The 24,571-nt window shown below is 40.8% G+C and overlaps 1 protein-coding gene across 3 annotated transcripts in view; it reads left to right on the top strand.

The window, feature by feature from the left end:
- The window catches only part of VDR (vitamin D receptor), a 242,269-nt gene extending 218,356 nt beyond the window's left edge, over nt 1-23,913 (top strand). For 2 of the 3 annotated variants that reach the window (XM_077483753.1, XM_077483751.1), the window contains exons 7-9: nt 911-1,062; nt 9,700-9,816; nt 12,523-23,913. In XM_077483753.1, the coding sequence (XP_077339879.1) occupies nt 911-1,062; nt 9,700-9,816; nt 12,523-12,782 (529 nt within the window). In that variant the 3' untranslated portion in view covers nt 12,783-23,913. The remainder of the gene's footprint in view (nt 1-910; nt 1,063-9,699; nt 9,817-12,522) is intronic. The other variant, XM_077483752.1, reaches the window with a different exon arrangement.
- Nucleotides 23,914-24,571: the final 658 nt, after the last annotated feature.

The raw sequence follows: 24,571 nt of genomic DNA on the forward strand, positions 1-24,571 counted from the left end.
GTATGCATCGGACTGATTCCGTCGGACCCAATTTTCCAACTTGTTGGAAATATTTTACGACAAACTGGTCCGATAGGACATACTCCGATCATGTGTAGAGAATTTTGATCGGACAAAGTGCCACGCATGCTCAGATCAAATTCCTACATCAAAGCTATTGGCTTCTAGCCTGAATGTAGTCTTCTGAAAAGATCGGATTTTTCGACAACTTTGTCTGACCGTGTGTATGCAACAGTTTCGGACAAGTTCCGACGGACAAAATCCGACGGATTTGGTTGTCAAAATCTCCGACCGTGTGTACAGGGGCTAATGCCGCGTACACACGATCGGAATTCCAGCCAGAAAAAGACAGATGAGAGCTTTTCATCGGAAAATGCGACCGTGTGTATGCTCCATCAGAATTTAGCTGTCCGAATTTCATCCAGCCAAAAATTTATAGCATGTTCTCAATTTTCCTGATGGAAAAACTTTCTATCTGTAATTCCGATCGTGTGTATGCAATTCCGATACGCCAAAAATCACACATGCTCAGATTCAACTACGAGACAGAAGCTATTGGCTACTGGCTATTGAACTTCCTTTTTCTAGTCACGTCATACGTGTTGTACATCACCACGTTATAAATGATCGGAATTTGATGTGTCCGTGTGTAGGCAACACAGCTTGAGCCAAATTCCGTCGGAATTCCATCGGGAAAACCATCAGAGCTTTTTCCGACGAGATTTCCGATCGTGTGTACGTGGCATTGGAGATGTTGGTTAAGGTTTGTGGGATGACATCCTGAAGGTTCCTAGATCATTTGCATTTGGCAGGAACAAGTATCAACCACCTAATGTCTGTGAACACTTAACTGATGTCCATTGACCAAAGCAAATGTAATAGCAGTAATGTGTTTTATTTTGAAATGTAGTGACCTTGCTGCAGAGGACCAGATTGCCTTGTTAAAATCCTCTGTTATCGAAGTTATAATGCTGCGATCCAACCAATCATTTTCCCTGGATGACATGTCCTGGTCATGTGGCAGTGAAGACTTTAAGTACAAAGTTGATGATGTGACACAAGGTAAAATCAGTTTGTAAAGCGCATTTCCCATCCTGCATTGCCATTCTTTTGATGAGTTATCTCATCCATAGCTGTTCACTTTTTTTTTTTGTGGAGGGTGGTGGAGTAGGTTCTACAACATATTTACTGCTAAAGCTTTTTTTATATATCCTTGCTGTACCTTCATCAATCTCCATCATTCACAAAGCTGGATCTTTAAATTAATGTGACACAAAATAATATCCTTTTTCTCCATAAGAATCCATGCACATGCCTTACTTAATGGCCCTGTAATCAATTTTTCATGAAAATGTTCCTTGCTGTGTTTTTCTAACACCTTTTTACCATTCTTCATGAGCTCCTGAACCTCTCCTTCTGTTCTTCTTTCCTCTCACTTCTGTTTGTTTGGAACAAGTAATGCAGGTTAGTTGTGATCATGAGCACCATAGTCTATACTCTCTAGTCAATCTTGAGAACAAGCAAGCAGGTTGGACTATAGCAAAAAAAATGGAATCTAGAGATTTTGACTCAGCAATAGAAGGTACTGTACTTTTCAAGTTGAGTACATACTTGAATATATATATTTTTTTGTTAAACAGATTTTAGTGTTACCTTAAGCCCCATTTCACACTTATACGACTTGTCCCATGATTTTGGACTGCAAAATCGCAATGCAAGTCATTCTCCATGATTTTGAATGACTACCATTCATATTGGCACGACTTAAGTCATGCTGACTTCAGAAAAAAAGTAGTGCAGGAACTACTTTGAAGTCGGATCAAAGTCGGATTCCGTGTTAACCGAAGTTTGTCGGCTTGTGCATAAAGGGGAACGCCATGCCAATTTTTTTTTTTTATAAAGAAAAAAACAGCATGGTCCCCCCTTCATGAGCATACTGGGCCCTTCTGTATGGTATGGATTTTAAGGGGAACCCCCATGCCAAAAAATTGGCGTGGGCCCCCCCCCCAAAATCCATACCAGACCCTTATCCGAGCACCAGCCTCCTGGCCGGGCAGGAAAGGGGGTGGGGATGAGCGAGCATGTCCCCTCCTGAGCCGTACCAGGCCGCATGCCCTCAACATGGGGGGTGGATGCTTTGAGGCAGGGGGGCCCTGCCCCCCCACTCTAAAGCACCATGCCCCCATGTTGATGAGGACAAGGGCCTCTTTCCGCCAACCCTGGCCGTTGGTTGTCGGGGTCTGCATCGTACCCTTACCCATTCACCTGGGGAGAAAAAAGTGTCAATAAAAAAAACACACTACACAGGTTTTTAAAGTAATTTATTAGGCAGCTCCGGGGGTCTTCTTCCAACTTTGGGGGTCTCTTCCAACTTCTCTGCTCTCTACCCCCGCTCTCCGATTCTTCTCCCACTCTCCGGTGCCTTCTGCTGGGCTCCTCCTCTATCTTCTTCCAGCTCTTTTACTAGCGTTGGCCGGTCTTCTCCGTCATCGTTGTCATGGTCTTCTTCTCTCTTCCGATGTTGACACAACGCTCTCTCCCGTTGTAATGCATTGTGCGAGGTGTGCATTATATAGGCATGGGGCATGGTCACCAGGTGATGTCACCCTGTGACCCAGCCCGTATGACACTGGAGTCCCATCATGCCAATGCCTGTGGCGTTATAAGGAGGCGGGGTCACGGGTGACATCACCCGGTGACCACGCCCCATGCTCATATAAATTGTTGTGCACACAGAATTACAGCGGGAGAGAGCGTCGTGTCTACATGGGAATAGAGAAGCCAGAAGAAGAAGACGACGGAGAAGACCGGGCCAAAGCAAGTAAAAGAGCTGGAAGAAGATAGCGGAGAAGCCCGGCAGAAGGCACCGGAGAGTGGGAGAAGGCACCGGAGAGCAGGAGAAGAGTACACCGAAGTCGGAAGAAGACCCTCGGAGCTGCCTAATAAATTACTTTAAAAACCTGTGTAGTGTGGCGTTTTTTACCACTGTAAAAAGAAGAGAAACGCTTCAGGCGTTCGGCTTCAGGTGACTTGGGGTGGAGATGTGAACCATCTCCATTGAGAATAAAAGATTTTTTTCCCCTCCAGCGTTTTGTAGCTTCAGGCTTCAAGCTACAAAACGCTCAGGTGTGAATGGGGCCTTAATGCCATATATTTATTTATTTGATTACAGTATAGAGTACCTCCCACCGATGTTATGTAGAAGAGGAGAGGGGAAGAGGTTCTATAGCCTGTGTCCTAGGGTAACAATGCTGCTCCACCCATAGATACATTAGGGTGAGTGAGCTTGGTTACCCTAGGACAGATAGGATCACCAGGTGGAAATAGTCTTAAACAGTATCATATTTAAAGTGATTGTAAAGTCTTATTTGTTTGTTTTTTTAACCACTTCAATACCAGGCACTTTCGCCCCTTCCTGCCCAGGACAATGTTGAGCTTTCAGTGCTCTCGCATTTTGAATGACAATTGTGCGGTCATACAACACTGTACCCAAACTAAATTTTTATAATTTTCTTCCCACAAATAGAGCTTTCTTTTAGTGGTATTTGATCACCTCTGCAGTTTTTATTTTTTGCTAAACAAACTAAAAAAGCCGACATTTTTGAAAAAAATATGTTATATTATCAGGGCAGACCTCCCTCTGACAGGGAGAGCCACAGGTCGGCTCTCCCTGTCAGCGCGAACCGAGGAATACCGTTTACCGGCACTTCCTGGTTGACGTGATGATCAGCTGATGATTGGTCACAGCTGATCACATAGTAAGAAGCCTCTGATAAGAATGCTTCTTATCACGATCGGAGATGCGGCGTGTCAGACTGACATGCCGCACTCGCGATCGCTGCACTGCACGCCCCCACGGGCACTGCACGCTCACGCGGGCGCGAGCCAGCATGTTAACCTTCTGGATGCCCAGTCAGGATAACAGAACCACTTCCCGGCCATCATTCTGTTATAGGCCGGGTGGGAAGTGGTTACGTAAATTTTTTTAAACATGTTCTATTTACCTGCTCTGTGCAGTGGATTTTCAAAGGGAAGCCCCGATCCTCCTCTTCTCAGGTCTCTTGTCGACTCTCCTGGCCCCTCCCTCCTGACAAGTTCCCCCACAGTAAGCAGGTTGCTATGGGGGCACCCGTGCCAAGCTGAAGCTTCCTGTATCCATTCAGACATGGAGCTGTGGCCCGGCCCCACCCCCTTTCTCTCCTCATTGGCCGATTGACTTTGACAGCAGAAGGAACCAATGGCGCTGCTTTGCTGTTTCAGCCAAAGAGGAGGGAAGTCCCGGGCAGCCGAAACAATCCTACAGCATCGCTGGATAGAGGCGGGCTCAGGTAAGTATTAGAGGGGCTAAGGGGGGCTGCTGCACACAGAAGGATTTTTATCGTCATGCAAAGAATGCATATAGATAAAAAACTTCTGATTTTACAACCACTTTACGTACAAGTAAGCTGTGATTTATCATTTTTTTATTTTGGGGGGGTGGTAAGGTATAACTATCAAAACCATGGGTCATTTTTTTTTTTAATCAAGACCTATCTGGATGACCAATGAGGAGCAGTGTTAAAATGAGGTTATGTGATAGTTTATTATTATGACACAGTTATACTTTCATTGTGCTGTGTATGTAAATGGCAGGTGCCCTTTAAGAGCTCTTACTTGGATAACTTGAAATTGTTGCCTCTGTTATGAGGATTGCTTTTGTAGACACTGCAATAGTCTAATGGTGCTGACCAGACACTTATTAGCCAGGTAATTTATTCTATTGCAGATAATTGTTTGTCCAGAAGATATGCAGAACACACAGTCTACGGATAAGGGCTGCAAACATATGTTGGGCAGCCACCTAGTACTCTAAGCATTATTTGTTCAGTGACTCATTTAATGCATATACTGTATGCCAAGTGGTCAACTAGATTGTCAATAATGACTTGATGTCTTGTTGAGTTGTACTGTGCAATATAACTCGTAATTCTGTGCCCACACACATTTCCAATTCTGTATATATTAACATTTAAGGCAAAGCTTACCTTTGAGAAAAAATTATAAATGCACAAAATTTGGCATAAAAAAAGGTGCATTTATTATTTTTTGCCCAATGAGCCTGCAAAGTATTACCCCCGTGAGATATTTGATGTACAATCACCATAATTAACACATAATAAAAACAATCATTGTAGTCAGAAATTGTTAGCAAAAAATATATATTACAATAAATACCACTGAAGATTTTACCTCAAAGTATATCTAAACCCAAGAACAGAAATGTAATATATTTCAGCTTGCCAGTCAGATGTTGTGGCTGCATTTGTTTTCCTTTTCTAATTTTCACCTTGTGATCCTGCTAGTGACACACATTATCTCTCTGCCAGAAAAGCTCACTCACTGTACTGTATCTATAGCAGCCTTGACAACCATTGACAGGACTACAGAACACCACCCCCACCGCTCATCGCCATAAGATGTGGGGAAGGTGCTTTTGTAGTCCACAGAGATAGCTGTGGACAAGGTAACGGATGAGAGATGGGAGAAGACAGAAGGTCATTAGTTTCCAAAATTTCCTACAGGATCAACATTTTTTTATCACTAAAATCTGTGTAAACCTCTTGGTTTGGTTGGTGGATAATTGTCTGAAATCTTTTTGTAACGTAGGAGTGCACAGAGTAAAATAAAAGGGTTTGTGGTGAACTCACATGTAGCAACTTTTGGAAAATTGTATTAACCAGTGATTGTTTTGCCCTCTGAACTTCACAGACCACAAGGTATCACAAGTTATTCATCAATTCAGTCTTTAAAGTGTAACTTCCGCTTTAAGCACTCCTTGCTCCCTTACATGCAACATTTGGCATACAGTTTTTTTTTTGGGGGGGGGGGGGGAATTGGTACCTGGTTTTGACAGGTACTTCCTGTCCCACTTCCTCCTTCCATCACTTGCCTGCCTTGGTGACTCCTCCTCTCCCACTAGGCGCCCCCTCCCTCTTTGCAATCTTCTGGAACACATCACAGGTCCCAAAAGATTGCCTGGCCACTAGGATAGCGTAGCGTGACTCGCACATTAGCCGCAAGCTATCACAGCTAAGTGCCACAGTAGTAATGACAATGCCGCGGAGAGGAGGAGGAGAGGAGCGAGGCTTCGGACAGCCACATTGCTGGATCATGGGACAGGAGACTGTTTATTGAAAGTCAGCAGCTACACTTTTTGTAGCTGCTTACTTTTAATAAACGTACAAAACAGTGGAACTCCGCTTTAAAGTAGGGATGCACCAAAATCTCGCCCGCCGAAACATATTGGCCGAAAATTGTGTTTTTGGCACATTGCTGAAAGGAAAATCTTGCCGATAATGGGGCCACCCATTATGGGGGTGTTTTCCTGTCTCGCCCCAGTCCTCAGTCCTCCCTCCTCCTTTCCTCCTCTCCTCCCTCCCCATAGAGCGCCGATCTCTGCATATCATGGAGCTGTGAATTAAATTGCCCAGGCGGCTGCAGTAACAATGTCCCACCTCCTGTGGCAGACGGCACACTGATCCAATGGCGGGATATTGAATCAGCGTGACATGATTACAGGAGGCGGGACATTGTTACTGCAGCCGCCCGGGCAATTCAATTCACAGCTCCGTGACACACAGAGATCGGCGCTCTGATCTGGACTTTGGTGAGGCTGCATTCAGACACTGGCAAGCTACATGAGGGGAACAAGCAGGCTACATGAGGGGAAAAGCATGTGCCCAGGGCAAGCATTACTACAGAGTTTTGTCCGCAGCTAATCCACAAGTTTTATATTACCACAGTGCTACTGCATCCAGAAGAGTGATGATCACCTCTGAACAGGCAAACTATCCACCTCTGGCCGCTTGTGTGAACGTAGCCATGCTATATAAAACCAGGTCACAGGCCAAAGGCTGTACTCCCTTTATTGGCCATATAAAAAAAAAATAATCTTGATTTTGACCCAGCTAGGTTTTTATCGTCCTTGCAAAACTGCTCCAGCTCCTTCAAGTTGGATGGTTTGCGCTTGTGAACAGCAATCTTTAAATCTGACCACAGATTTTCTATTGGATTGAGGTCTGGGTTTTGACTAGGCCATTCCAACACATTTACATGTTTCCCCTTATGCCGCATACACATGACTGGACTTTTTGGCAGACTAGGACCGGCGGTCTTCCCAACGGAGTTCCGACTGACTTTCTGAACAAATGAACTTGGCCACACACAATCACACCAAAGATCGATGGATTTCACAGTGATGACGTACGGCCGGACTAAAATAGGGAAGTTCATAGCCAGTGGCCAATAGCTGTCTTAGCGTCGGTTTTCGTCTGTCGGACTAGCATACAGATGAACAGATTTTTCAGCCAGACTCGAGTCCGTCAGAAAAATTTGAAACGTGTTCTAAATCTAAAGTCCGTCTGATTTTTCAACAGCAAAGGTCCGATGAAGCCCACACACGATCAAATTGTCCGCCGGATTCGTTCTGTTAGACTTTTGCTGTCAAAGTCCGGACATGGCATTAAACCACTCAAGTGTTGCTTTAGCCATGTGTTTGGGGTCATTGTCCTACTGGAAAGTGAACTTCCATCCTAGACTCAAATCACAGAGTGGTACAGGTTTTGATCAAGAATATCCCTGTATTTAGCACCATCCATCTTTCCCTCAAATCTGACCAGTTTCCCAGTCCTGACTGCTGAAAAACATCCCCACAGCATGATGCTGCCACCACCATGTTTCACTGTGGGAATGGTGTTCTTTGGGTGATGTGTTGGGTTTGCGCCAGACATAGCGTTTTCTTTGATGGCTTCCACATGCCCTTTCTCAAACTCAAAACATGCCATTTTGTTTTTTGCTGAAAGTAATGGCTTTCTTCTGGCCACTCTGCCATAAAGCCCAACTCTATGGAGCGTACGGCTTATTGTCGTCCTATGTACAGATACTCCAGTCTCTGCTGTGGAACTCTGCAGCTCCTCCAGGGTTACCTTGGGTCTCTGTACTGCTTCTTTGATTAATGCCCTCATTGCCCGGTCCGTGAGTTTTGGTGTGTGGCTGTCTCTTGCCAGGTTTGCTTTTGCGCCATGTTCTTTCCATTTGGTTGTGATAGATTTGCTGGTGCTCCTAGGGATCTTCAAAGATTTGGATATTTTTTTTTTTATAACCTAACCCTGACTCGTATTTGTCAACGACATTATCCCTTACTTGTTTGGAGAGTTTCTTGATCTTCATGGCAGTGATTGGTTAGTGGTGCCTCAGTGTTGCAGCCTCTGGGGCCTTTCAAAAAAGTGTGTAGATGTAATGACAGATCATGTGACACCTAGATTGCACACAGGTGGGCATCATTCCACTAATTATGTGCATCATAACAAAGGGGGTGAATACATACGCACATGCCAATTATCATTTTTTTATTTCTGAAAAATTGCTTTATGTATATATTTTTCTAATTTTACTTCACCAACTTAGACTATTGTGTTCTGGTCCATCACATATAATTCAGATTAAAACACATTGAACTAAAGGCTGTAATGTAAAAAAAATGGGTAAAAAGCCAAGGGGGGTGAATACTTTTGCAAGGCACTGTACCTTATACAGACAACTTCCTTTTTCTTTTCTGGTAAAAAGCCTAGGCGTATGATATCATGCACAGCTCTCTCTCACTCTAAAGTGAGTTTGCCAGGAAGAGAGGGGGGATGAGTCCTAAGAGGGCCAATGAGAGCTGCAGAGCTGGAGGTGTGTCTGTGTAAATCTAGGAAGTGAACAGTCAGCAGCTTCAGCTGTCCACAGTTAAAATGGACGCAGCCAAACTTAGTGGAGGGAGATTTCTTCAGCCTATTTGGCAAGTACAGAATCACAGTATAAACAAAATACTGCAGTTCCTCTTTAAATACCCCCTTCTTTCAACTTTGAATTGCCAGCCTATATTTTAAGGCCAGATTAATGTGTGCATGTTGAGACATTATTTTACTCATCTGTAAGCAGGCACAGATGTCTTCAAAATCTTTGTCTCCATTTTACTGTATATTTTATAGAATGCCTCTTATTGTTTTGTAAGAACTATGCCAGATGGGAGAGCCAACAAGAAAAACATTGACAAACAGAGATCTAAAATTATATTAAAGGGGTTGTATAGGTGTTTTTTTTTTTTTTTAAATAACAAACATGTTCGTTTTGCACAGAGTGGCCCCGATCTTCATCTTCTGGAGTCCCTCGGCGGCTGTCTCGACTCCTCCTCGCAAGAGCTAAGCCCCCTCTGGAAAGTGCTCTCCCAAGGGGGTTAGCTTGCGGGCGCACCCCCGTGTGATGCAGGCCATAGCCGCAGACTGTATCACTCGACTCTGGCACGCCGCGTCATTGATTTGATTGACAGCAGTGGGAGCCAATAGCTGTGCTGCTATCAATCAGCCCACAGAAGTTGGGGAAAAGCAATGCGGGATCGCACCCATGGAGATTTGGGGCTCAGATAAGTAAAACGGGAGCTCGGGGGGGGGGGGTCGTAGAGTGCAAGGTGTTTTTTCACCTTAATGCATAGGATGCATTAAGGTGAAAAAACTCAAAGCTTTACAACCCCTTTAAATCTCAAACTAAAAGCACAATGAGCATCAGTAAATCATTTACTTGGTTTTCTAAAAACCATCACACTCTTGAGGAAAAATAGTAAGGTGGGTGATACACCATTATTGCAGCTCTGTAATTTATGGAAGTTTTTGTTATTTGCAGCTGGTCATAACATGGAGCTCCTGGAGCCTCTGGTAAAATTCCAAGTGGGGCTGAAGAAATTGGACCTGCATGAAGAAGAACATGTCCTCTTGATGGCCATTTGTATTCTTTCACCAGGTCAGTCAATGTAGAGACTATTGAAATATCAGTTGTAAATACTCGTATGTTTGGGCCTGAGCTGAATTAATAACATATTTGGCACAATTTTTATCTGTAAACCACACATGTAAGATTTCTGGGAAGGAAGAAAAGATTGGATGGGCAGCTGCCTACCTGTTACTGAGCTGCTGACTGCTTTCTAACTTAGTTACTAAAAATGACCTAAGTGTATATTGGTACCATAAAATGAAATGGCACCTTCACAATTAAATATTTTAAAGAGAACAAGCATATTCTCATAAGGATATTTACATTCTGTAATTAAACTCATGGGGACAACTGCTGTCAAGAGGGTAGCAACGAGGTCTAGATACTTTTCAAGATGCTCGCTGTATGCCTAACATGTACTGCTGATCTCCGCTTGCAACCACTGGTTTCATGTTAACACAGTGAATTATACTTATATTTGTGTTTCTCAGATCCATTTTTAAGAATCGGAGGTTGTATATTTTGTATTAGACTAAAAGCCAAGTGGAATAGCTGTAGTCTAAATCTGCCTCCACTTGCCATCCATTAGAATGTATATATGAAACTATTTTTTTAATAGTGTTATTTTTGCACAACAGTTATTTAGGGACTGTATCAACGAGTTTTTCTTTGTGTCATTTATGGCTTTGGGCAATGCACTGTACTTTCCGGTGCATTTTTTAATCAGTTCATTGACAGTTTTTTCTGACCTGCAGTTGACCTTCTTTTAAACACTTCAGGCCCGGAAGGATTTAAACCCCCTTAATGGCCAGGCCATTTTTTGCATTGCGTCGCTTTAACTGACAATTGCACAGTCGCATGACACTGTACCCAAACAAAATTGGTATCCTTTTTTCCTACAAATAGAGCTTTCTTTTGGTGGTATTTGATCAGCTCTGCGGTTTTTATTTTTTACACTATAAACAACAAAAGAGCAACAATTTTGAAAAAAAAACTTTCTGCTATAGAACATTTCCCCCCCAAAAAAAAAAAAAATTAAAAACACAGATGTCTTCATCAATTTAGGCCAAAAATCCCAATAAGTGTATATTGGTTTACGCAAAAGTTACTTTTAGTTATTTTTTATTTTTTTACTAGTAATGGCGGCAATTAGTGATTTTTTATTTTGCCAGCGGGACTGCGGCAGACTGATCGGACACCTAACAGCCATTTTTGACACTTCTTTGGGAACCAGTGACATTACTACAGTAATCAGTGCTAAAAATATGTACTGTTATTGTACTAATGACACTGGCAGCGAAGGGGTTAACATCAGGGGTGATCAAGGGGTTAACTGTGTTCCCTCACTGTGTGTTCTAACTATATGGGGGAAGGACTCACTGGGACAACACACAGATCTGTCTTCCTGCATAGCAGAAAGACAGGATCTGTGTGATCTCCCCTGTCATAACGGAGATTTGCCTTGTTTACACAGGCAGATCCCCGTTCTGTCACTGCGGGGAACTATCACAGGTGTTCAGCGGGCATAGAGTATGCCAGACCCACTGGCCAATGGAAGCGCGCCCACAGATCGTCATGTACTAGCCCGATTGTACACCTACGGCGATTTGCATAGCCTAGCCAACCTCCTGCAGTATAACTGTGGCAGCTGATCGGCAAGTGGTTAAAGTGGTATCAATCTGCTTCAACCTGATTTGGCATTCTGATTGGCTTATATGGGGGGGGGGGGGGGCGAGGGGGTTGAAGGAGTTCTAATGTGAACAAATCAAATGCCTGCTTGACTGTTCATTGACAAAGCTCTTCTGAATCTTGACCACAGGGTTATATGGCCACCTACAGGAGTAGGACTCTAAGCAGGGGGGGAAAAACACAGCACTGCCCACGGGATGTCCCTTTCTGGTATAAAACCCCCTCTCTGCTATAGGAAATCCAGTTGTGCTGCACTCCTTGGCTGTGGTTCAGGTGTACCTGTCCACTGCGGCCTTCTGCCAGTGGTTAGCTCCCCTTTTTATGCTCACGAATGGCCTACAGAATGGCTTGGTGGCCTTCTCGGCCACGATTCCCCATTGATTCCAGTAGATGATTGTCAGGTGTACGCTGTTAAAGCTTCATTTGGGCACTCAGTGCTTTTTGTTCTTTCTGGCATCAGGATTTCAGGTTTGCAAGGCATCTACCTGGTCCTCTGTGTCTTCAGATGTTTGTTTTGGCCCCAAAGTTTTGCTGACTGCTGTTTAGGAGTTTGTGTTTGCCCCTTTAGGAGTGGTATGGGTGGTTGGCGTGTTTGCCTGTTTTTTTGGTTTGCCCACCCCTCCTTGAGAAGAATTCTGAAGAATCAGTCAATAAACATAAGAGAAAACAGGATTTTTTGTTACCCTAAAATACTTTTATCTGAGTTCCTGGAAGAACGCAGCACCCACAATTCTATTGGAGTTTAGACTTCTGACACTGCTTTGTTACTAACTAAATTGCCTATAGCGAAGAGGGGGTTTTATACCAGAAGGGGACTGCCCATAGGCAGTGCTGTCCTTTGTTTTTTTTGTTTTTTATGCCTAGTGTACTACTCCTGTAGATGTTGATAAAATACCATTATTGTGCTCCTACAAGTATTGCACAGAAATTTCCATTTGAAAATGTATGGTGTAGTACGTTTATTTTTTCTTTCTCAGAAAAAGCAAAATGGTTAAAGTTATAACCTTGAAAGAGCCATCTTAATAATTTGTATAAAATGTTTTTTAGACCGCCCAGGTGTGCTGAATAAAGCACTGGTGGAAGCCATTCAAGATCGCCTCTCTTCTACCCTTCAAACATACATCCTCTGCAAGCATCCTCCTCCAGGAAGTCGACTCCTGTACCCCAAGATGATCCAGAAACTGGCTGACCTTCGCAGCCTAAATGAAGAGCATTCCAAACAGTATCGCTTCATCTCTTTCAAGCCAGAGCATAGCACAATGCTCACTCCACTAGTGCTCGAGGTCTTTGGCAATGAAATCTCTTGAGTTTGAATTAAGACTTTCATTTTAAAAGTGTGAGTAATTTGGTGTATCCAAGTTAAGCTGGGTCTTAATTCTGTTTTCTTCTATGGGAAATAACTGGGAATTCCTTTTAATCAGATGATTAGTTTACCGTTGTATATAGTACATACTATTTTAAAAGACCTACATGGATAAGCTAAAGTGGATGGTTCTAGTGCTTTCTTTAATTATGCTACAAAAAAAGGTTTAACCTTCTCTGCCATGCTTTTAATGTAATGTACCAATTTTACAACGCTTTGCCATGTTGTGTGCCTTCTAGACAGTTAATGTCAAATCTTGTAAACTTGATATTTTGGCCCATATGGGCTATTTTTCTATTTACGAAAGCCATTGTTGACTACATTTTAAACTTGTTGATTTCGAAGTCATGTGCCAAATTGTGAAAGACTCTAAACATCCTAACTTCTTTATATTTATATCTTACTATGTAAATATTTTACTACAGCAGTTTAACCAAAGTGTGTATGTGCCTGAAGTAGAGCAGAATAGTTCATGCATGTGCTATACAAAGAGCCAGGTTTTGGCTAGTTCAGGTACTGCGTCAGTCAGCTTTAGTGGGTAATTTTGAAATGGAAAAGGGTTTATTTGGAAAATGTATATTTTTCTATGCATATGGAATTATACTTTAAAAAATATAATAGCATTTTGCTCACATTTAAATGATTAATTGCCCTCATCTTTAACATTTTACCTAAATGTGTAACATTTAACTCTGACAGACTATGCACATGATATAATAGATATTTCCACTTAAAATGGTTATTTTCAGATAGGTGAAGGATGATTTGGGAGCACTCTGTGTAATGTTAGCCTATGGGGCCTTTCTGTGAAGATTCTCAACAATGAAGTTCCTCTGTCAAATTAATTGTCTCTGTTTAAAAAAAAAACTTCTGATGTAGACCAGAATTGCTATCTAGAAAGAGATTATATTGCTGGGAAATTTCAGTGGTGGAGCTCCATAGGAAACCAGCCTTCTGTTTAACTATACACATTAAGTCTTCCTTTGCATTTCACCTGAAACCACAACATCGATCAGGGAAAATAATTAATTCGTAGCCCATTTTGTAAGGATATGGCTTATGCAATTCCCAGAAAATAGTTTATACTTATTTCTTGTAAGTTTGCAATTGTCATATGGGTATATCAAACTGGTTAACATGATAGCTCTATATATAGCAAGGGCTGCTTCTTCTGAATAAAACTTATCTACCTACCACGTAACAACCAGAGAAATAGCACTTATTTTTCTACATTATTTTTTAGAAGGCAAATCAAACAAATATTTTAGATTTTTACAAATATGCAGAGAAATTGACTTTATTCTGATATAATGAAGCAACAGTAATATATATATTTATATATAGTTTGGCCTTAACATGTATCTTTGTGGTGGAACCCTAAGACACCCCTGTGTGGCAGTGCACTATGGTCTCTTATGGTCTCTCCTTTTGTATTTTAATCTACTGAATGTAGCCCTTATCTGCTTCCTAATGGAGATCAATTATTGGGCACACTGTTTCATATTAGGCCTTAACCTATCGATGCCTATACCAGTAACTAGGAGTGAGTATGCCCTAAGATCATTAGGCATTTACTGCCTATGAGGTGGAGATTGTGATGTCACCCTCTCCCCCCCCCCCCCCCCCATCCACCTTATCAAATCCCAAAATGCTTTGTATTCATCAAAAAAAAAATACAAGGCGTTCTATGAAAGGTGGCAGCACCAAGCAAACAACCCCCTGTTGTCATTGTGCAGTGGGACTCTGGATGTGAAGATGTCAAAAGCAGTCCACCGCTGGACGTGGGAGAGTGCAGTTGTCTGAAGGACTGAAGTATCAGGTTAGTATAGGCTTTGTGTTCATCCCTACACAAAACAAGTAGTTAGCCCATGGATGTGACCTCTATAGCTGCTTGCTAGCAGATCTCCTGCAACTTCTTGCTCTAAAGCCCTTACCTCAGTACAATCATCCCTGATTGCATGAAGAACCCTACCTTCAGCCCCCAGGTGTCACTTAGTGTCTTGGATGTCTTCATACCTTGTTTTTCCTCTAAATCATGGCTTTATGAATTCTTCTCCACTATCATGGATCTGTACTCAGACAGCACCCTCAAAAGCTTTTGGGAATTTGTGAAAGAATTTGGCTTGTCACCCACAAAATACTTAAAATATACACAAATACACACTTACGGGCATTCCCGGTTCCGATTAGTATTTATCCCTGCCAAAGTTTGGCAATACTATACAATAGTTTCACTGACTCACAGAAGCATTTATTTTATAACACCCTCCACAATAAGATGTGCTTTACCATGACTACTGCTTTTCGACAATAGGAGTTAGATCTTTCTGCGCTCACAATGGACCTTATAATTGGCGTTCAACTCCGTCCTATAGCACGACCTGCTGTATCCAGCATTGGGAATTGACACAAAAGATTACTTAATGGTGCTACCTAACTCCATTTAGACTAGCCAAGTTCTATCCCTCACAGCCTCACTTATGCTGGAGAGGTTGCGGCTCCATAGGAACATTGATGCATATTTTGTGGAATTACAACCATATCAACAGCTTCTGGAGGAAAATATTACCAATTATTTCTGAGGTCACTGGTATAATGGTCCCTCGTTACCAGCCTTAGTGATTATGATAAACCTAGGTATGGCGAACTTCCCAATTCAGTTTTGCATAGTTGTTACACATAACCTATTTATGGGACACTGAAAACTGAACCTTGCACCTAATACATGAGACACTTTTGAGCTTGTAAAAACTCATTTTGTATATGAAAAATTGTTGGCTCTTAGACGAGAAAAATACTCAGTTTTTGAGAACTCCTGGAAACCTTGAGCCCATTGGGCAAAACAAGATTGAATCTTTGAACCTTTGTCATTCTTGCCATGTTATGGTCCTAACGAGCTACAATACGTTGTACTTCCTCTTCTATGTTCTTATTTAGTACACCTTATCTCACCTTGGAGTGATGTTTGTACTACTTTTTTTGTTCTTGGACAAATGAAATTGTAAAAAAAAAAAAAAAGAACGATAAAAAAAATAACCTTTGTTATTTTTCAGGGTATAAATCTCAGCTTTGTGTCATAAAATGCTATATATCATAGGGGTACTTATTAATATACAGATGTATGTATTGCAGACGGACAAGTCAGATAATATGCAAAAGAATGAAAAAGCAACAAATATGTTCATCTTCTAGCTGGTTCTATTGTAGGATTATGGTTAATGTCCTAATATTAGTGGAGGACTGCCAAGGAAGCAGTTGTCTTATTTACTTTTCTTTTAACAGATAATGGCTGCAGTCAGCCCTTCACTGCTTAGAAAACCCAGGAGGGATTAATTACCATGCAGTACATACCATCTTTATATTTGTTTAATATATGTTATTGGTCCATATACAGTATGTCATCACTAGAAGAAATATTAGTTTCAAATTTTTAAGAGGAAGAAACATTACACCCTTGCAGGAGGACAATGTTGTATTGTCATGGTCATTAATTCACTATATTATTTTTTTCCCTATAATTTCTTGTAGGTGTTTACATAAACCAGGGGTGCCCAACCAGTGGCTCGCGGAGCCCTCTGATGTGGCCTGCGACCTCCTTGTGTGGGATGGTAGATTAGCAAACCCAGATCATGGGTTGCAGACCGGCCACCCCAGAGCATCTGTGTTGTTAATGAAGCCGGCAAAGCAAGCAGCTGTGGAGCAGAGCTGTATAAGCTGATGCTTCCTGTACAGCGCCGTCTCTTGCCACAGTTGGAGTGATACCAAATGCACTCTGCCGGGACAGCAACAGCAGGCGATACCTGAATGGAAGACTGTTATTAAAGGCCAGTTTATTACTAAAATTGCAGTGTATATATGGGCATATCTGCGCAGTGGTTACTGGGCTGCTTTCAAACTGACCTTCAGGTTACCTGCACTGAGGCGTAGACTTCTGTTATTACCCGAGGGTTTGTTGTGCTTTCAAAAAGTGCACCACACCTTCAGGATATAACAGAAGTCTACTGCAAAGTGTAGCTAACCCACAGGAAAGACATATTTGCACTGCGCTGCATTAGTGTGAAAGGCCTCTTTCACACAATTGATCCAACTCAATCGGACCCTCCATTTACCTCTATGAAACGGCATATGTAAACAGATTTGTGTCCTTTTACACTCGCCTACCTCCAATCTGATTCGCTAAAAAAAAAAAAAAATAACAGAAGGGGATCAATCCCCTTCCGTCAGGGCGGATCGGAGGTCCCATAGAGTAGAGTGGGCTGTGTCTGTGTCCGCTCTGCATGGGCCTGTCATCTGCCTGCTCTGCTCATTGTGGCCCCGCGACCGATTACCAAGTCACTTAAGTGGCCCTCGCTCTTCAAAAGGTTGGGCACCCCTGGCATAAACTATATATTCTTCTACTGAAAAATCACTTACATACGCCCTAAAAATACAACCTTCGACTATGATGTTAAAAAGCACATTGTAGTGGCAAATAAACGCATGTCTCAGAGGACCACTTAGCTGATCTACCTGGAATTCACAAGGGTCACTGATGCAAACCATTATAACTGATGCTTTATTTAGCCTGGTGGTTTCTTGAAATAGTGGTGTTTAACCGCTTCCAGACCAGCCGCTGCAGTTTTACTGCGGCAGGTTGGCTCTCCTGCACGAAATCACATTACTGTACGTGATCTCGCGGGGTCTGGATAGCAGGCTGCACAGCGGGGGTGCCGATGCTTGTGGCTGACAGTCGCGATGACCGTCGGCCACGAGTGATCGTGACCAGGAGACACAGAACAGGGACGAGTGTGCGTAAACACACACTTCCCTGTTCTGTTCTGACAGGAGTGACAGATCGTGTGTTCCTACTGTATTAGCTAGGAACCATGATCTGTCACTTTCTGTTGTTAGTCCCTCCCCCTTCGGTTAGAATCACCTTCCAGGGAACACAGTTAACCCCTTCATCGCCCCCTAGTGTTCACTGCCAGTGACATTTTTAGAGTAATCGATGCATTTTTAATCACACTGATTGCTGTATTAATGCCAATGGTTCCAAAAATGTGTCAAAATTGTCCGATGTCCTACATAATGTCGCAGTCACTATAAAAATCGCAAATCACCGCCATTACTAGTAAAAAAAAAGTAATAATAAAATGCTATAAATCTATCCCCTATTTTGTAGACGTTATAACTTTTGCGCAAACCAATATACACTTATTGCGTTTTTTTTTTTTTTTTTTACCAAAAATATGTAGAAGAAAATGTATCGGCCTAAACTGAGGAAAAACATTTTTTTTAGATATTTTTGGGGGATATTTATTATAGTAAAAAGTAAAAAATGTGTTTTTTACAAAATTGTCGCTCCTTTTTTTGTTTATAGCGCAAAAAATAAAAATCACAGAGGCGATCAAATACCACCAAAAGAAAGCTCTATTTGTGGGAAAAAAAAGGACGTCAATTTTGTTTGGGTACAACGCTGCACGACCGTGCAATTGTCAGTTAAAGCGATGCAGTGCCGAATCGCAAAAGGTGCTCTGGTCAGGAAGGGGGTAAATTCTTCTGGGGCTGAAGTGGTTAAATGCGCAGTCAGTTTACATTTAGAGCCAGTTCACACAATTTTTGTGTTCAGATGCGTTTCTGCATGCATGTTTTTGAAGCATTCTGGTGCGTTTTTGATTAGTTTCAGTGCATTTCTCCCCTTTTTTTTTATGTCAATTGAGGACCTGTGCACACCAGTGCTTTTTATGCTTTTTGCCATTTTCCAGATGTGTTCCATACAGCAAAATGCAAAGTGTTCTACGTTTGGCAGTTGCCCTGGAATGCACTGCATTGGTGTGAACTAGGGCCATTGGAATCCATGTCAAACATTACTGGTGCGTTTTCGATTAGTTTCAGTGCATTTCTCCCCTTTTTTTAATGTCAATTGAGGACCTGTGCACACCAGTGCTCTTTATGCTTTTTGCCATTTTCCAGATGTGTTCCATACAGCAAAATGCAACGTGTTCTACTTTTGGCAATTGCCCTGGAATGCACTGCATTGGTGTGAACTAGGGCCATTGGAATCCATGTCAAACATTGTCCATGTGTGTTTGATGCAGAATAAAATGCACTGGATTGCATCTAGTGTGAACCAGCCCTACATGGATAAGCTAAAGTTGGTTCTAGTGCTTTCTTTAATTATGCTACAAAAAAAGGGTTGACCTTCTTTGCCATGCTGTTGATGTAAGGTACCAATCTTACAATCCTTTGCAATGTTGTGTGCCTTCTGAACAGTTAATGTCAAATCTTGTAAACTTGATATTTTGGCCCATATGGGCTATTTTTCTATTTACAAAAAACATTGTTGACTAAATTTTAAACTTTTGAATCTCAAAGTCGTGTGCCAAATTGTGAAAGACTCTAATCCTAACTTCTTTAAATGTATATCTTAGAATGTAAATATTTTACTACAGCAGTTTAACCAAAGTGTGTATGTGCCTGAAGTAGAGCAAAATAGTTCATGCATGTGCTATACAAAGAGCCAGGTTTTACTGCGTCTGTCAGCTTTGGTGGATCATTTTGAAATGGAAAAGGGTTTATTTGGAAAATGTACATTTTTCTATGCATATGGAATTATACTCTAAAAAATATAATAGCCTTTTGTTCACATATAAATGATTAATTGCCCTCATCTTTAACATTTTACCTAAATGTGTAACATTTTATTCTGATAGACTAGAGCACAAGATATAATACTGTATGTCCTACATTTGGCAACTACACTGGAACGCACTGAGCTAGTGTGAACTAGGGCCATTGGAATCCATGTTAAACACTGTCCATGTGTGTTTGATGCAGCATAAAAACGTACTGGACTGCATCTGGTGTGAACCAGTCCTTAAAGAAAATATATCTACCAGATATGTAAGCACATATGTAAGCTCTCCCACACTGGTTGTCCCATACAGTTCCCTAAGTAAGCACATGCATTACACCTCCACTCGTAATTCCCTAAGGAGACACATACGTTATACACCCAAATTAGTCATGTTGTGTATATCCCTAAGTAAGCTCACAGGTTATACCTCCACCTTTGCTGTACCTCCCAGCTGGCTGGGCAAAAAGGGGGAACCAATGTGTTTTTCAAAAAACACCTGCTTTTTAAAATGTAGTACGAGAACCCCCTTTTCTGACCTAACAGAACAGATTTTAAATACACTGTGTAAGGGACTTGTGCTAAAATGCATGTACATTTCCATCCATTTTAGTCGCGTTTTAATGCATGCTGCCGTCCGTTGACATACATTTTGCATTGTAGCGCAATGCCACGTTCTGGTGTGAATAGGACACGTTGAAAATTGATTTTCAGATTGCTTTCCATTTCGATCTGATCTGAGTTTTGCTGCGCTAAAATGCACTGGTGTGAATTGGCCCTTAATATTAGGACTAATTGAATTGGCCTACATGTATTTAGTTAAGTACGGGTAAAGAAATACACATTTTTATTGCTATGTTGTGAGACAAAAAAAATAAAAATAATCTACGATCAGTTGTGAGACATTACGTGCCAGGCATGTAGAATCTCAAATGAAGCGCTGGGCCAAGGAGGTCCACATTATGTTAACTGACGCCCGCGCCTGCTTTTTTTTTCAGGAGAAGATTGTAGCGCAGCATAAAACATCTGTCTGATATGCCTGTTATATCTAGTATTGTATATACGTTATAATAAACAATCATGCAGAAATAAATATGGATGCATGCTGTCATATAAACTCATATTATTGTCAGTGATTGCATGTGGTTCTGTGAAGGACTGAAGATGATTGCCAGTTACACAGTAATGTATTCAGTGACTAAAGATGCATGTACATGGCTGCCTGTTAGCATACAATGTAAGGGTTGAGTGTATTTCCCCACCATGAAGCCACAGGTGCTGCGTACAGCTGCCCCATAGGCATGAATGGCTGTATGTGTGTATACACTGGTATTTGTGTAAAGCCATGCATGTGTCCAAAGTAAAACTCTGAATGCAAACTGTCTACATTCAGAGATTTACATTTACACATATGAAGGTGTATGCACGAAACAGCATATCCCAGCATTCAGGCACCTACAGCTATTCAGGTCTATGCTCAGAAAGGAAATACACTGATCTTTATGTTCGGCCATATGCGGACGTGCGAATGTACCCCTCGTGTGTCACTGTGCCCTGGTAAATCTTTCAGCAGTCCACAGTAACCCTCAACAGGTTAGGTTTTCAGGGTTTATCCCAAAGAGGAAAAAAAACACATGACCTATAGAAATAGTTGAGAAAAAAGATTGCACGGGTCGGAATGGTCAGTTTGTAGATTGTTATAGACGGCCCCCTGCTGGAATAACATTATGTTGCAGCTAAACAGTTATTGCCATATATCAGGGCACAATAAAAAAAAAAAAAACGTCAGTTCTACTCTGCAATATATTTCCACATTTCATTATTTTCAAGACCTTGCAAGTACAGAAAAATACCAGTTGATTTGCCAGAAATGTACTTGGCTCCTAAATCCTGTTGTGGGCTGAGAGCACACTGCATTTTTGTGGACTGAGTGTTGTCAGCCCTGCTCAATGTTTTTCTTTTTTCTAAACCATGCAGATCCACAACATAAAGGCTAATCATTTTGTGGGCTCAAGATATAAATTGGGAGGGCTAATTACGTTTGAGATAACACAGGAATTGTGCACAGGACAGCTTTGAATTTCTGACATGATCAGCAGGTATTTCTTGCACATATTGAATATATATATATATATATATATATATATATATATATATATATATATAATTGTGTGTGTGTGTGTATATAAACTGTCAATGGTGTATTTAACAGACCAAATAGCAACAGATTGGAGAAGTGAGTTTTTCGGGTTTATTTACACTTTCATTCCACATCCTTTAATACATGAAACATACAATACCTCACCTTAAAGCAGTATTAAATCCCAAAGGAAGCATTTATTATATTGCAGCTTATCAATTCTTTGATGCAATGGCTGCATTTCAAAAGATAGATAAGATTGCGCTATGGACAAATTCCACCCGTTCGCCACACAGGCAAGGGGAAAAAAGAATATATATATAATGTAATATAGTGAAATAAAGATAAATTAAAAATAAATTAAAGAATGAACTTAAGGGGTTAAAGCTGCCTGTGCTTGAGACCTGTCCCTAAGAATAGGAATAGGTTAGAAATCTAAAATATAAATTAAGCTTTGGCGTGACAGTGCACAAAAAGGTTTTAGCGCCAAAGCTTAATTTATATTTTAAATGGCTGCATTTGTTTTTCTTTTTTAGGCTTTCTATTTTTTTTTTTTTTACCTGGTGATCCTGCTAGTTAGTCTGTTGTTTAACAGTACAAAACATCCTGCAAATGTATCAGTGTTGAGACAAACCATTTACCACTGACAGGGGTGCTTACAATGATCAGATTTTATTTATTCACATAAAACCTTTTATCTCCAAAATAAATGAAAGCATTTTGCTGTAACTGCAGTATGAGCTGGAGTTTGGTTTGAATTTGGTAAGCCGGCCATAGATTATTATTATAAAGGATTTATATAGTGCCAATAGTTTGCTCAGCGCTTTACAAAATGAAGGCAGACATTAGTGACAATACAATTTGGTACATGAGGAATCAGAGGGCCCTGGTGAAATTCGGCCAGTTCAGCAATGATAGGATGAATTTCGATCCATATATGAGCAGGCTGGTTGTACACAAGTTGATCTATCAATCGACTTGTGTACAATCGGCCTGTTGGAATATTTTGTCTCAATCAGCGCCAACAGCTACAGACGGTGGTGCTGATGAGTGTATTCTGACAATGGGGAAATCTCCACACTGTCAGAATACAATAGCACAGTGGTAGGGATTCCCCTATCCACATTGAATGTGTCGATGGGGAAATCAAGTAATTTTCTTTTGTTCAACCCACTGTTTGAATGGAAAAAATTGACTCGTGTATGGCTAGCCCTAATGTATCTAAATCTGCTAGTACATCTAAGACTGACAGTACTGCTGCCCTAAGGTACCCCTATGCTACTTTATCCAGACTGGGTGTACTCTAACACAGGGGGTGTGTTATGCCTCATACACACAAGCGAAATATCAGACGGAATCTTTTCATCATATATTCCGATCGTGTGTGTCCCTCATCGGACTTTTATTTACGAAAATTCTGACGGACCTAGAAATAGAACATGTTTTAAATATTTCCGATGGAACCAATTTCTATCAGGAAAACCGCTCGTCTGTATGCTGTCCCGACGGACCAAAAACGATGCATGCTCTGAAGCAAGTATGAGACAGAGGCTATTGAACTTCCTTTTTCTAGTCCTGTTGTACGTGCTGTACGTCACAGCGTTCTTGAGGATCGGACTTTCGTGTGATCGTGTGTACGCGGCATCTGACGCGAAGACCGGTCATGTGTACACAGCATAACTGCCCAGATCACCAGGTAAAAACAAAGGAACCCCCTCCCAAAAAAAAAAAAAAAATGAATGCAGCCACCACATCTAATGATTGGTAAACTGCAATAGATTAAATTTTTTGTTTTGGGTTTAATACGGCTTTAATTCAACATAAATCTCTGTATTTAAAGATCTTTAAATTATATCAAGTCTATTTGTCAACAGAGTATAAATGAGAATATTCTTTCTGCTTGTGTCCATACTAAGATGTCTTTCTTTTTAATTAAAATAATTTACAATGCTGTGTTTGAAATGCTGCCAAACTTACAACTTGTGACAAGCCTAGAAGAATTCAGTGTCGTAATATGCATGTATGTGTATATGTGTTAACATTTACTGTGAGAAAAAGAAAAAAAATTGCTTTATTGTATAGATTGGCAGGTTATGCACTTTATAAATGAAAGATAAAAATATATATGATTATATCTATATAAATGTTGTAATTATAGAAAGATGACTTATTTCATTTTTCTTTCCAGCTGATGTCTCTTGTAATGGTTGAAGCAAATATGTGAATGTGCCATGTTCTTTCAAAGCCTAAACAAATAGCAGCAGGGAATCACATGCTATTGTTTGTATATTGATGTTTATAATAAACCGTTTGCGGCTTTAATCTATAGTGTCTTCTTTTTTTCTTTTTTTTTTTTTCTTTTTCTTTCAAGGTTATATGTGTTGTCACTTCTGCATGAATTGTATGTATGCAATGGATCAAACTATATAAATTGTGTAATGTTGTCATCACTTCAATTAATATCAGTTACGCAGAAATATGCACAGATTTGCCTTCATTAACAAAATCAAAGCATATTGCTTATAATAATAGTATATATATATATAATAATAGTGCTGATATTTAGAATGATTAGACACAGTGTTAATATTAAGGGGTTGAGGTATAGTTAAACTCCTTAAAATAATACACTGTGAACCTTCCAAAAAGGTTTGTCCAAGCAGTTCCTGTTATAGGGTGACAGCACTGTGTCTCTATCTCCCATTGTCACCCAGGCTTCTGTTAACTAAAAGTGGCCATGTAGCCATTGTTTAAGTACATGCACATAGAATGGAAATGGTGCCATAAAGGCTAAGGACAAAGGTAACACTAAAATGCAACAGAACCAAAAGATGAACAAAGCTGAAAATGGTATTTCATTTTATTTATTTTTTTAACTATTTTGATACATACAGTGATTTAGCAAATAAAATGTAATTTAATAACGTTTTCCATAAACTTCAACAAATTTCTCATAAAAATCATAATTGCCTAAATTCTT

This window comes from Lithobates pipiens, unplaced genomic scaffold (genome assembly GCF_037356315.1).
Source record: "Lithobates pipiens isolate NorthernLeopardFrog02 unplaced genomic scaffold, aLitPip1_a1.2 Scaffold_16, whole genome shotgun sequence".
Lineage (NCBI taxonomy): Eukaryota > Metazoa > Chordata > Amphibia > Anura > Ranidae > Lithobates > Lithobates pipiens.